Source organism: Urocitellus parryii, chromosome 3 (genome assembly GCF_045843805.1).
Source record: "Urocitellus parryii isolate mUroPar1 chromosome 3, mUroPar1.hap1, whole genome shotgun sequence".
Taxonomy (NCBI): domain Eukaryota; kingdom Metazoa; phylum Chordata; class Mammalia; order Rodentia; family Sciuridae; genus Urocitellus; species Urocitellus parryii.
In genome coordinates, this window is record NC_135533.1 from 100555838 (window position 1) to 100570406 (window position 14569).

The following is a 14569-nucleotide window of genomic DNA, read 5'->3' on the forward strand; positions in this document are numbered from 1 at the left end:
AATGAGACAAAATGTTAAACCATGTTAGTATGAGCTGGCTGAGTGAAATCTGGAAAAGTAGAATATTAATTTTTTCTTCTTATTCCTGAGACTGACTGCACCTTCCTAACCAGGATTGACAGGAGGCACCCTGGGGCTTTCAAACCACATTCCTATGGGGTCATTATGGTATTCAGCAGACTTTCCAGGGCAGCAGTCTAGCTCAAACACCTGCTCCCCAGATTTTTAGTTAGATAGTGGACATCAATCTTGGCCATGGGAAATCATACCCAACTCTGCATCAGTCCCCCAGCTATGCAGGGCTGCTAGGCCTCTGACCAAAGGGGAAAGGGTTTATCAAGGGCTGACCAGACTGTACTGAGAAACTTCATGCTCTTTATTCACAAGAGAGCCATCTCATCCTTGGCTGAGCTGGCTGCCAGCTGGCTTGCTGGGGGAGCAGATTTGAGGTGGGGTGAGGGTCTGTTCCCCAAGCATGGTGTCCTGGCCAGCGAGTTCTCTGTGCAGCAGCTGACGCCTCCTGGACACATTTCCACAAAAACACTTCTTGAGCTTTTCCCTCCTGCATTCTTAGGGGCAAATTACTGAAGATCTCTCTCCTTTCTGGAGGTTCTTTATGGCCCTAAGAATGGACAATTTCAGTTAGCTTCTGATATATTCTTCATTTGATAAATACTTCTCACACCCTCAGGTCCTGCCCACTGAGAATGAGCAGGGTCAGAGGAAATAAGTTCTCCCTGGAATGGGGGAAGGACACAGAATGGAATAACCCGAGATCTGATGGGGTTCTGAGTCAGATGTCAGGCTGTCTTGGTGGAAGACAATGCAGCTAACCTGAAGATGTGCACCTGGAGGATCTGCGGCAGTGCAGAGGTGCCTGGAGACCCACGGGCTGGGAGATTGGTGAATAATGAGTGAAGGTGCCCTGTTCACCATCCAGCAGGGCCATTCAGAATTCTGCACTCAACCTGAGCCTTCAGGTAAACAGAATTCCAGACCTATTTGAAATTATGTCAGAGCTAGTTACATTCTTTTATCTGATCAAAAGCTTATAGGATTTCTGAAAGCTGTGTGAAGTTTTGCCAGGGCTTTTAGGCTGGATGGAAAAGATTCCCCATTTTGGTGTTGGCTGTATACTGGGGCCCAAAGCCTCATGATTAGAAATTGTGGGTAGTGACAACTCACAAAAAGAACTGTAAAGAGCAAATGCCACACTCAGAACTGCTTAAATACAGATTTATTGCAAACCAACACAGAGGAGCCGGAGCAGCTTTGCAGGCTGGACACCCCACTCTCCTGGGCCCCTGGACAAGGGGGATGAGTCACCCCATTTTCCTCAGACCTCAGCTGGTGGAACTTAGTGGCCAAACTGCGGCTGTCGTGTCTAAAAAGAGAAAATAGGCAGTGTGCCAGCTCCAGAGGCTAGACAGTCCAGCAGGAGCCCCAGCTTGGAGAATCATCCCCCAGCCTGGCTAGGAGTGAACCAGGCCAGGAACAAGGCTTGTGGGCCCAGAACCCACAACCACACTGTGTACCCAAGGACCAGACCAGGCTCCTGCCACACAGCTAACACCCAACGCTGCCCATCTCAGCTACTCTTTCCTAAACACTGGTTTACTGTTTGTTAAAAAAGGGCAGGGACTGGGAAGAAATGCAACACAGAAAGTAAATCCAGGCAAAAGGAAGACAAGTCAGAGAAGTGAACAACTCAGTCTCCCAAACAATGAGGAGCAGGGCTCACACACCTCATCCCTCCTGGAAGACTGTCCACAGGGAGGGGGGCAGGGAGGAGGCAGCCAACTCGGGAATCACAGATAAGATGGGAGACATGCACATTCATCCCGAGACCTCTTTTTTGTTAGGTGTGACAGTTGTATGGGACAGTGTTTTGCAAATCCTAGGACCTTGATGAAACTTCAGGAAAAAACAACAAAGGTTTCTTCAGAATCTCTTGAAGGTGAATCAGTTCTGCTTCCTGGGGTTTAAGATCTCTTCAGAGGGGCCACACTAGCTTGGTGACAATGTCAGACAGCAGAGCTCTCACATTTCAAAGGGGGCATTTGGGGTCCTCTGCTCTCCCTTGACAGTCAGTATGACATTTCTGGACCCATAGAATACCTCCCAGAATGTATGTATGTATGTATGTGTGTGTGTGTGTATATATATATATATATTTGTTTTTTAGTTGTAGTTGGACACAATACATTTTTTTAAATTTATTTTTATGTAGTACTGAGGATCAAACCCAGGGCCTCATATATGCTAGGTGAGTGCTCTACTGCTGAGCCACAACCTCAGCCCCAGGATGTACTTTTTATAAGGGCTGTTGGCCACCACTGTAAACCAGAAATCTAGCCCAAAATGACTACAACAAACTAGATCCTATCTACACAGTTCAATGTGGAAGCCTTTGGAAGGATGTCCCACCAACTCGTTCTCCTAGACAGTCCCTCTTGAGCATTTGCAGAGAGCTTGCAGGCCAGTGCTCTTTGCCAAGAGCAAGTTGCCCAGCATCTTTAGGCTTTGACTCCAGCTGGCCGTGGGTATAACCAGGGTACAAAGACTTGTGGTGTGACTTATTCATACACTGAGGCTGGCAGCTAGGTGAATGGACAGTGCTGGGCACTGATGATACCACATTCCTGGTAACAGGCAGAGAGAGTCCTGTAAGTACTTAGAGCACCTGGAGCCCAGCCCCTCAGTCAGGTCTTCATAACTTGGCTAGAGTCAGTGCTGTGGCTCAAGGCATGGGTTTGGGGATACTGAGATGGTACCTATTCCCTGGACAACAGGAGGGACAGACTAGGAGATCCAGGGAGCACAGTCCAGTGCCTGGTATGAGGGTCTTCAATTTCTTGGGATCTGTCACAGTGGGACAGTGTGCCTTCGTGCCTGTATAGAAATTCCTCTTCCTGAGGCACGCGAGGTCAAGGCTGCTCAAGGTTTGTGGCTGACATGATCTGCCAATGAGCTGCTAGACCTGGTGTGGTCTCCTGAGGATGCCTGGTTCTTGCCCATGCTTTGACATAGCACACCCAAAGAGGTCACACAGGGAGCCAAGCAGAGTGTACCATGCAGTGGTGGCCAGGCTCAGTTCACTTTAACAAGAAACAAAGCAAAGCAGCCGCAATCCGAGGGCAGACAGAATTCCCACTGCATCTGGGCCTGAGACCAGAACCCCAGACTTTCTCCCAACATCAAGAATGTGAAAATAGGACTGCAGTTTCTGCTGTTCTGCCTATGCGGCCGAGGCAAACAGAGCACATTTACAAATGGATGAGCAAGACTGCACGTGAACATACCTAATGAGGTCAAGGGGTACGGGTTTCCCACAGCGGCCCCAGCAGCAGCTCCACAGCTGTTCCCCACTTGCCTTCATGCAAGTGCTGCACCCCACACACTTCAACTTTGGCTTCGTCCAAGAGCCCAGCAACTCCCCACTCCCAACCAGAAGAAAAGCAAGCAGAATAGCATCAAAACAACAGCAAGCAGAGAGCAGAGGAGGAAAGAAATGCTGCCTGCAGTGGCTGGTTGCTGTGGAGACGAAGCATGTGCTCTCAGTTTACTGGGACGTGTCCCTCCTGCATTTCAAACACCTTCATTCAGTGTTGGCCGCAGCGGCCACCAGGCAGCAGCTGGCCCCGCACCTTCTCTGGAACAGCCTGGAGGTGCAAGGTCAGGGTTGATGGCCTGGTTCACCCTTAAAAGAAAGGATGGCTAGGGGTGAATGAGACGAGCAAGTCCCTGGCACACAGGGAGCTGAGAGAGAGGGACAGCTGAGAACAAAGCCTCTGCCTCCCTGCTGGCGAGTTTCCTTTCCTTCTGGTCATTAAAACTGCACAGCCCCCGGGGAGATGTTGAACATGGCTGGGTCGAATCGCTGGCCTCGGAAGGGAGAGCCTTCAGCATCCCACCCCTTCTTCAGCATCTCATGGACTTTCTACAAACAGAAAATAGAGAGATTAAAGGGGATCACAAGGGACTGCATGCTTCCTCCCAGAGCAGATGGATTGCAGGAACAGAATTGCTTCCTCAGGGATTGGGAACTTGCCCCATAAGACAAACTGGCTGGAGGACCGTATACCCTCCAGCAGCTCAAGACCAAGGGAGGCACTGGGTGACTGCCAATTCCTGTAAGACTGCGCTCCCCACAGACTGAATTTCTAATCCTCTCTTCTGTCTCCAGTAAAGCAATGACAGCGCTCTGTGGTTCACTTCTTCTTTCCTTTTCTACCAGGATTTCTGTCCATATTCCAAACAGCCTACAGAGCCTAGAACCCCACTAGGCATTTTCCCATATCGCCTTCCCAAAGGAAAAAGTTATTGTCATTGACAACTGCCATCATCACACAATTCAAGGTTGACCCAAGATGTGGTGCAGGAGGAGAGACCTCAGAATGTCCAGTAGGGAATCCACCAGTCAAGAATGTCCCACTATTTCCTTGGGGACCTAGTCAGGGGTGACAGACTTAGCTCCTTTCTAGCACATGACTACTGTAGAACGCCTAGCCTCCAAGTGTCAGCAAGCAGACCATAGCAGTATGGCCGTAGTCAAGGGACATCAGGAAGGCTGTAACCCTGAGGGAGGCACCTGAGCCTAGGCTGGTGGGCCAGCCCTTCTCTAAGCATCTGTCCTCCTCACCTGGTCACCTCAAGTGTACCCACAGATGGGGGATGATCTCTTCTTTCAACCACAAGAAATGAAGAGGCTGATGTTATAGGGCCAGGGGTTATCCCACCAATGGAGTCTGTGGTTTCTGTTGCAGAAAGCCTGAAGAACAGGCCTGGAAGACAGATACACAACTCTAACAAAAATTCCTTCTGGATTTTCCGCACCACAGCTTCTCCTTGTAAAATAAAACCTTCCTGACAAGGGGGCTTTCTTTTTCCTAGTAGCAATGAGCATGTTGGATCCGTAACACATATTAGGGACTGATCAGTATTCTCAACTTCTTATAGATAACTCAGATCAGAGCCAATGGAATGACCACTTTAAGGCACTGCAGTGGGGTCAGAGCAATTAGCGCATACCAAGTGACAGGGGTGGCAAGGAGGACTTCAGGAAGCCCCTCAGCACAACCCTGATGGCCTGGCCAACAGGAAGCATGAAGCTGGATGGTCTCAACCAAACATAAGAATGGACCTGACATGCTAAGCAGGAGGCCACAGGAGGCCTCTATACCCTAACAGAGCTGTAGTCAGCTGGAGGGTGAGGGGCAGCTAGAGGGCTAACAGTTACAGAGCTGTACAGCAGCCTCCTCTGACCCCAAGAGTCTGGAGGCTGTGTAGAGGCTCAATGTAGGAAGCCAGATGTAAGGAGTAGATTTTTAGACTTGATCTTAAAATTGTTGGAGCCCAGGGAATCAGGATCAGTGTCCAGACCTTCCCTGGAGCAAAGGTGGAGAGTAGACATTCCTGTACATCACCAAATTCACTCGTAGGTCCAGCCACCATATTAATGCTGGCATGTGCTTGCGCGATGTCAGTTACTGACTTTTAGGGTGAGTTCCACCCAGCTGGAGATATTCTAAATAGACACCTCTGAGTGCAGACTGAACACCTGTGCACTCCACCCTCCCTTTCTAGATGAGAAACCTGCTCAAAGAAATTAAACTGGGGAAAAAGATGAAGGGGAGTAAACTTGTTAACCTTGAGAAGAGGTAAATTCACAGTGACATCAAAAAATTTAAAGCAACAAAAGAAAAGTGTTATCATTTTGAAATTAAAATGCTTCAAAATACATAGCATCTGTGGCATTAGAAGCACAATTTGAAATCCTGGCAAATTTAGAAAACTCTGAGTTCACACCATAAATGGGCATCAATGCCAGAGCACGTTGGTAACTGTGACTACGCTGATGTGCGGCAGCAGATGGAGGCTGACAGGAGAACCTGGCCCTATTTCCATTCTCTCTACTAGTGAGGCCTGATGATCCTAGCGCAGCGACCTTGACCACCCACCTGACTTTTTGGAGGGTCCTTCTGCCCATGAGGTACCCTCATAACAAAGAGTAAAGTGTGACTAAATTATATGAGGCCACATAAGGGTATGGACCTTTCTGGGTCTATTTCTTCATTTGATAAAAAAGGAGCTAAGGATATTTTATATGGAACCCATAGGTTGTCAGGGCCCCCATGAACTGAGGACCTTTCCCCAAGCTGTGCCAAGACCAGTGAGGAGCTGACACTTTGGCATTGGTGTCAGGCAGGTTGTGGGATACACATTCTTCTGAATGACAACAGTTCCAAGAAGGGGGTTCATTAAGACCCACAGCCTAGGGGCATGAAGCTCTCTGGTCATCTAAGAGTAGGTCAGTCCTGGTGAGGAGTCACCCAGAGTCCTACTCATGGGCTGCCAATCCTGGGCTGCTGAGGGTCTCCCAGGGTAGACCTTTGGGCAAGGTCATACAACCCCTCAAATATCAGCATGCTGCTTGGACCATGTTGCAAGTTCATGGCTGAATCAGTTTAGACTCAAAACACAGATCTATGCACTAGACTATAGTGTCCTCAAGGTTCTTCTTTGGATATTTCCTAATTGAGTTACTTCCCAACCCCTAGGCTCCCCAATGCTGGTCACAATCAGTTGTCCAGCCGTCTATAGATATAGCAAGCCATCTAAAGCCCAAGGCAGTGCTTTTTCCTCTATAGTACCATGGAGTCCAGGGGGAGGCTGCATGTAAGTGCACAAATACATGGTGCACATGTATGGTATATGCTGCTGCTACTTCTTGCCCGGTGAAGCTAGTCTTTTTAGTAAAACTTTCCTGGAAGCTGCCTCAGTTTTCTAGGGATAAGCAGCAGATGATTCTGTTCCCAGTCCTGGGCAGTGGGCAGAATAGCAGTCACCAGAACAAGTAGCCCTCCGACCCCCCTCCCCCAACAGGACCGCAAGAATGAGAAAAACAGAGCATCCTTTTCCTGAAGAGGACCATCAATAAGACTGCAAAGCTGGACTGAACTAGTCTTTGGAGAGATCAGATTTAAGTGGCAGGACTCTCCATGCTTTCAAGGCAGATCTGTGTCTGCCCTTGCTGAGGATGCAGAGACTAACACCATGTCCAGCTCATGTCAGCTCTCAAGGACAGTGACACTGGGCAAAGCCAGAGGACATCAGCACTGAGTGTAAAGAAGGGAAAGAGAGAATGAGCCAAAGGTCAAGAAGAAGGAAGGATACAGGGAGGGGAAAAAAGGAAACAGAGAACAAGAAGCCCCAATACTTCATGTAGATCCTGTACTATTGGCAACTCCCAGACAAATGACATTACTGGTATTTTGCAGATTACATCTGCAAGAGATGTAATCACAGGGACCTTGAGGGCAGAGATGCAAAAAGTCGTAGAACATTCTAGCTTATATCATATATCATAGTTAAGTCTACCAAGACCTCACTGAAGCTTGGCGCAAATATAGTTGAAGCCACAATAAATTTAAATTTTTAGTGTTTCTCTGTAACAAAAACTTGATGTTGGCATCTGGGGAAGATGTGAGGATCTTGGGTCCTTGTTCTCTCTGTCCTGTGGCACAAATACATGCTTCTGAAGAATGCTTGATAGGATTTCTTTCTCATTTTCTCAGCACAATGGGCATCTGCATGTATGCTCTCCAGTCAAAATAGTTTCTCCTTCCAGGGAAGTCAACCTCAGCCCTCTGAGTGCTGACCCCAGACACAGGATGGACTGGTCCTCAGGCCCTACCCACAGGGCAAAGGCTCACAGGCAAGGGCAGTGGCTAGATTAAATTGCAACCACTTAGTTCTGGCTGTCCACATGATCTGAGATGATGCTGGGAGCTTTCTGTGACTTCTGTACCACAGAGACCCTGAAGAGATGTTGTTCAACCAAACTGTGCTCTAGGTGAAAAAGGGGGCCAAACCGAAAGGAACATTCTCTTCCACAGAGGAATGGGCTGAGCTGAGGGAGCCAGGTCCACAAGGACAGGAAGGTCTGAAATTAGATCTGGGGTCAAATCCTACCCAGGCTGCTTGAGCTGCCTAACCATATTCTGAGACCTTGAAAACTCAATCTTGGGGCTAGGGATAATGCTCAGTTGGTAGAGTGCTTGCCGCACACGCACAAGGCCTTGGATTCAATCCCCAACACCACACCAAAAAAAAAAAAAGCAAGCAAGAAAGAATGCTCAATTTTGCTTTTGTGGGGGGGGGGGGACCATCATTCCAGGAGTAGTGTGCAGAGCCTACAGCTAGCCAACCCACCCCACACATACATAGTATGTGCTCACTACATGCCCTGGTGTGGCAGGGCCTAGGAAGGAGAGGAAAGCAGCAAAACTTCCAGGCACCTCAACCTTATAGAGATAGGGACATACCTGTGAAGATAGGAAACAGTGGCTGACAAAGCAGCAGAGTATACAGAAGCCCCCAATATGTATTGCCACCCCAAAAAGAAAGGGAGAAACCACAACATGAGGCTTCTTCCAGAGACAAAGAAGAAAATATGAATCTGTGTGGCTTTTTGGACACTGACCCATGCCCAGCAGCTGACCTTTCCCTACTGATCCAAGGCTGTATTTGGTCCATGTGCATGCTACTGTCCAAACCTACAGCACTGTATGGATAAACCCTGGAAGGTGACAATAGGAAAAGCAGCCTTTTCTTCCCTAAGGCGCTACCTGTAGGATTATTAAAATAAGGAAAAGTGAACATGTTTTTCTAATCAATCATTTTCTTTGCTGGGTCAGACATGAACCAGCCTCCTGATCCCCCAATAGCTGCTGACCTCATACCTCCCCAGTCACAGCCCCAACATTCATTCACAATAAGTGAATTGCTAGCTACCTGCCTTATATCAGGCCCTCCACAGTCAGAAACCAGGCTGGCCCTACAGGCCGGCTCTCCCCTCCTCCACTGAGGGGCCCATGGAGCTCTAGGCAAGTTATGTGTGGATGAGGCACAGAGGTAAGAGCTGTCAACACTAGACATTTCTAGGCTCCAGTGTGGGCAGGGCACATTGCATAACATCCTTCCAGGTCCTGCCTCCTGGGCTCTTGGCTTGGATATGAGAATGTGGCTGGAATACCAGTGTGTATCTATCCTCAGGCAGGGAACAGGTGATAAAAGCAGGTAAGAAGGGGCCCCTCCTGGGCCTCCTGAGCCAAGACTGGCAGGGCAGCTTGTGGTACAGCAGGCTGAAGCAAGGCTGGCCCATCCACCACCCTCCTCCCCACCACCAACACTGCCCACCCCACTGCTGCTAGCAGTCTTGTCACCAGGGCAAGGAAGACCGTAGTGTGCATACCAGCTCGTGGCTCTGAGGCTTGCCCTGTAGCTTCTGGTGGTAGTCAAAGGTGAGCCTATCTAGGACTGCCTGCTCCTCCTCGTCCACAGTAGCCATGGAGCGCTCCTTGTTGATCTTGTCGATGTCAATGGGCTCCTCTCCCTCCAGGATGGCACTCCACCAGTACTCACCCACCTTGCTCAGGTTCACCTGGGACAAACAGGATAGAGAACTATATTAGGGATGGGAACTGATAGCCATGGGTCAGGTCTCCAAAGCTAGGGACAGAGCAGAGAGGCTGCTGAGAGACAGACATTTCAGGGTGAGACCAGGATCAACCATTCAAAGGAAGGCGCCATACAGGAAAGAGTGCCAGAACACTTTGAGCCCAAGAACATAATGGGAGCAAAGAGACCTACATCTTGCAGGTACCTCAGACCTTCACCACCAGGTCCCAGATCCTCAGAGTCAGAATGATGCCGACAATATGTGCCCACCCTGTCCATACTCACAAGAGGATATTCTCTTAAGAGATACTCCTGGCCCATCTGGACCTAGTCCTGGTCCACCCTAGCCTGACACAATCTTGCCATGAAAAGCCTATCTGCAGTGGGCAGTAGCGCATGCCTGTAATCCCAGTGACTCAGGAGACTGAGACAGAAGGATTGCAAGTTCAAGGCCAGCTTCGCAACTTAGCAAGCTACTGTCTCAGAACAAACAAACAAACAAACAACAACAACAACAACAACAACAAAAATATATACATATAAATTAAAAAATTTTAAAAAAGGGCTGGGGATGTAGCTCAGTTGTAAAGTGCCTCTGGATTCAATCCCCAGTAATCTCCCTGCCTCACCCCCACAAAAAAAGTCTATATATGTACGTACGTGCCTCTCCAGGTCTTTACTGCCTATTTGGATCTTGTCCCTGCCCAACTCTTATAAACCACCTTCTACCTCAATGATCTTTCTTGCTTCCAAGAATAAAGTTTCCTGCCATCTCTTGATGTTCTTCCTTGCTCCCTTACTGCAGTTTCACTTAGCTTTTGAGTTTCTGTTATTATGGGAACACCAGTCTCCTGCCATGTTTAGGTGACTGGGACTTATAAGACGAAGAGCTTGGCCTAATGTACGACAAAATCTCCCAGGGCCCCCTCACTCCCCAACATGGGGCCCTCGTGCCCATCTCCATTCCCTCCCTAGAGCTGGGTTTGCTTTCTGTGGGGAGTTCTCCAGATCCACAGGCAGAGATGGCTCTGGGAGAAGAAGCCCCATTAGGAGTGCCCCAAAACTGGTCCATGCCAATTTGGGCACCTCTCCAGGAAAGCCCAGACTCACCCAGCCTCACAGTACAGTCCTTAGTGTTGAGATCTGCAAAACTCATTACAGAAACACAAAGCAGAGCGGGACTAAAGCAAGGGAGCAAGGAATTAGCCGTGTACCATAGTTTGTGCCCAAGGGTACCTGCTGCTCAGTCTGCCACAGAGACAAATGGCAAGGCCCCAGATCCACAGAGACAAACAGAAAAGAGCCAGGACACACTATACCCTGAGGTCAATCGTCATAGGGATGTACAGGGAGTGGGCAAACTGGCTGTATCCCTCATGGTCAGTAGCTGGGTTCATAAAAAAATTCTTACCAGAGAAACCATGAAGGAACAAGTGGATTTTTCCCCACCTTGTCCTGTGACTCCAGTGGGATGAAACTGTTTAGTCCTCACAGAAGGGAGAAAAGGTGGAAAAGACTGCCAAGTGAGGGTAGCTCTTCTCACAGACGTGCATCCAACAGAACCACTGACCAGGGGTGAAAGCCACACTCTAGGCAATCATGACAGATGGCCAAGAGTATCCACAGAAGGTGCCACCTGTTTGATCAGGGATGTTGTGCACCCCATAGGGAGCATGGAGTCCTAATAGGGTCCCTCTACCTCCCATCTTTGAGCCCCTGCTGACCAAACCTACCCACACCAGGCTGAGGTGGAAGGGGCTATAGAACACACACAGAAGGGAAAGTTTTTCAGAACTAGGAAAATCAACACAAAAACTTGCAATCATGACATAAGGTCAGCATCTCAAAACCCTCCATTCCTGGCTCCCAGAGCAGAGGGGGAGTAAAGAAAAGGGGAGATTGCATATGCCACCAGATGACAGCTTCACTAATAAATGATTCCTGTTCTGCAATGCCCAATTTAAATTCAGGATGAAACTTCCAATCCAGATACTCCATTGAGCTGGCCTATTGCTAACTTCAGTTTGTACCTTCAGAGACTCCAGGCTGAGAACTCTGCCCCATCTTTAATGAGCAGAAAGCATAAAAAAAAAAAAAAAAAAAAAAAAAAAAAAAAACCCCTCTCAGGTTGGAAATACACTGTTTCCAGTTTCAGAGATTTTTGAGGCACTTATAAAACTGTAAATTCTGAAAAGATTTTGAAAGTTTTTACTATTATTTTCTTTAGTAATTATCATTACTGAGAACTACACAACATACTATTAGAATTCAGAAGCCCTGTAACATGCACACTATTATCCCTATTTAGTAAGGGCAAACCCTCCAAATCCCAGCTATGCCAATAGCCCACTAACAGAATCCTGAAGTCAGCTGGTTGACTCAGCAAGTCTGGGGGGCCCCATTGCTGCTGTTGGGCCTTTATACACTGCAAGACCAGACACAGGACTACAGACATGCCTGACTTCAGTGAGCACAGTAGGAGATGAACTGAGGATAATTCACTGGTCTGCCCAAGAAGAGGGAGAGGGCATATTTTAGGAAGGGGGCTCATTCTGTCTGTTCAGCAGAAGGGAGAGGACTCACCACCATGTCCTTGTGTCCACACATGCATTAGCAAACCCAACAAAAATTGAGATGAGCCTTGTACTTTTTTTCATCAGAAATGTTTGATCTGTATTTAGATTTCATAAAATTTATAATTAAGAGCAGATTCATATGCTCATGTTGTTTCAAAAATACTTAAAAGTTTTCCAATGACTATATCAAGTAGATTTTAAAATAAAATTCATTTAAGTAAAAACATCCAGTTCCTCCAACATGTCCAGGGCATACCTGACCACCATAAGTAGCCAGGTATACTGGATGGTAGGGTCTTGAAGATGGCTACCTTGCTGTCTGATGCCTCTCATGGGCACCACTGGTATATCTTGAAATGAGATGTGAGTTTCACTTTGTAAAAATATTCTTTTTAAAAAATACATGTTTTTTTTAGTTGTCAGTGGACCTTCATTTTATTTATACGTGGTGCTGAGAATCGAACCCAGTGCCTCACACATGCTAGACAAGCACTCTATCACTGAGCTATGACCCCAGCCTTAAAAATATACTATTAAATTAAGGTGAAGTTTAATACAACATAAAGTTTTTATTCATAGGCAAATGATTTAGTAGCATTCAACACATTCACTAGAGGGTGCAACCATCACCTTTATCTTCAAAATATTTTCATAAAAGGAAGCCCTGTACTCATTAGTGGTCACTCCTTACTTCACCCTAATCCTTCCCTTAAGCACCTTTCCCCCTACCTCTGGCAACTGCGAATGATTTGTCTTTATAGGATTTACCTATTCTGGACATTTCACACAAAAGAAATCCTACAATATTTGTCTTTGTGTCTGGCTTATTTCACCTAATCCTTAAGGTTCATCCATCAGAACTACACTCCATTTCAGGTTGAATAATATTCCATTCCATGGATACAACACATTTCTATTTATCTGTTCATTTGTTGCTGGACACTTGAGCTGTCTCTACCTTTTGGTTATTGTGAATAATGGTGCTGAGAACAATTGCGTACATTTACCTAGGAATGGAACTGCTGAGTGATATGGTAATTCTACATTTAACCTTTTGAGAAACCACCAGATTGTTTTCCACAGAGGCTGTACCATTTTACATTCCCACAAGCAGGCACAAGGGTTCTAACTTCTCTACATCCTCGCTGACACCTGCTATCTTTGTTATTACAGCCATTCTTAAGTGTATGACCGGCACCACTTGTCCTTTACCCTGACTGCATGTAAACATGCCTACTCCTCTGCCTTCAGTAGACCTCTCATCACTGTAGAGGCCTGAGCTGCCTTCAGTGCTGAAGCAGCAAACAGGACCTGAGGTTCTTATAAAGGCCCAGAAGACCAATGTCTCACTTCCAAAATTTTAGTAAATATTTATTTAGCACTTTTAGATTAATCTCCTAGTACTCTATTATTTAAGAATAATCAAACTAGTAAAAGAGTAAGATTAATGGCATTATTAACATGATAATTATCCTCAATGAGTTCATTCTAACATTCTTCTTCACTTCACTAGTCTGTCTTCCTCCACACTGGTCCCTTGAAGAATTCACCTCTCATTCTGGTCCATAACCCCCAAATGTAGGTCCCCATCTGCTTTTCTTTAAATGGCCCCATGCCCCAAAAGTCTTAGAGCTGACTAGTTTCTTTACGCTCGGAATCTCCTTACATTCTACATAACTGCTCTTATTTCCCACATTTAAATACTTTCCTTGGAGGGTACTTCTAGGAGGCCTCAGATCTAAATCTTGGGGCATTTAATCTTCAAAACTACTCAAGGGTTCAGAGTACACAGATCTTTCAAAGCCATCTCTGATACCTGGGCCAGAATGGGGGGCGGGGCAGAGGGGTCAAAAGGACAGAGGAGAAATGTTCCCAGAATGGACTTCACAGGTCCCTAGCTAAGGACAACACCCTTGGACAAGTAGTCTGATAATTTGCTTAGTATTTGACTTGTTTTAACATTTTGTGACTTTTTATAACAAGTCACTATTGTGGTGGTATAGTGTGCACACAGTAACTCACCGCTTGATATTACATCTCCCTGAGCCACTGTAAACCCCTATACCCTAGGCACCCTATTCCCCTTCACCTCAGCCTATGATGTTCATCTTGTGTCCATCTTGTCAGTGTTCAGAATGCCATTACAAAGAATCATATAGCTTGCAGCCTTGTGTCTGTACTTTCTTCCCTGAGTATGTAGGCTTTGACATCTGGCCAGACTATTTCATGATGCAGGTGACCACACATCTGTCCATGTTCATGTGGGTGTTCCCAGGGTTTGGCAATTAGATAAAAAGCTGCTGTGAAAATCTGCATGCTTCCATTTTTCCTTGGTTGGCCCAAGAGTGCAGTGTCAGGCTGTGTCCATACTGGTACATGGTGTCCATGCTCACCAGCAGTGCAAGAGTTGTGGCCAGCATCGTAGCTACTCCAGGATGGCACCTTTGGCCTCTCAGTAGCCATTCTCATGGAGGTAAAGAGGCATCTCTCGGTCGTTGTGATTTCATTCCCCTAATGATGCTGAGTTTCCT

The 14569-nt window shown here is 47.0% G+C and overlaps 1 protein-coding gene across 1 annotated transcript in view; it reads right to left on the minus strand.

Annotated features, from left to right (window-relative positions):
• Positions 1-1220: 1220 nt before the first annotated feature.
• Positions 1221-14569, minus strand: part of Nudcd3 (NudC domain containing 3) — a 106852-nt gene continuing 93503 nt past the window's right edge. The window contains exons 5-6 of the mRNA XM_026399463.2: positions 9257-9445; positions 1221-3940 (exon numbers count right to left, since the gene is read on the minus strand). Coding sequence (XP_026255248.1) covers positions 3830-3940; positions 9257-9445 — 300 coding nt within the window. The 3' untranslated portion in view covers positions 1221-3829. The remainder of the gene's footprint in view (positions 3941-9256; positions 9446-14569) is intronic.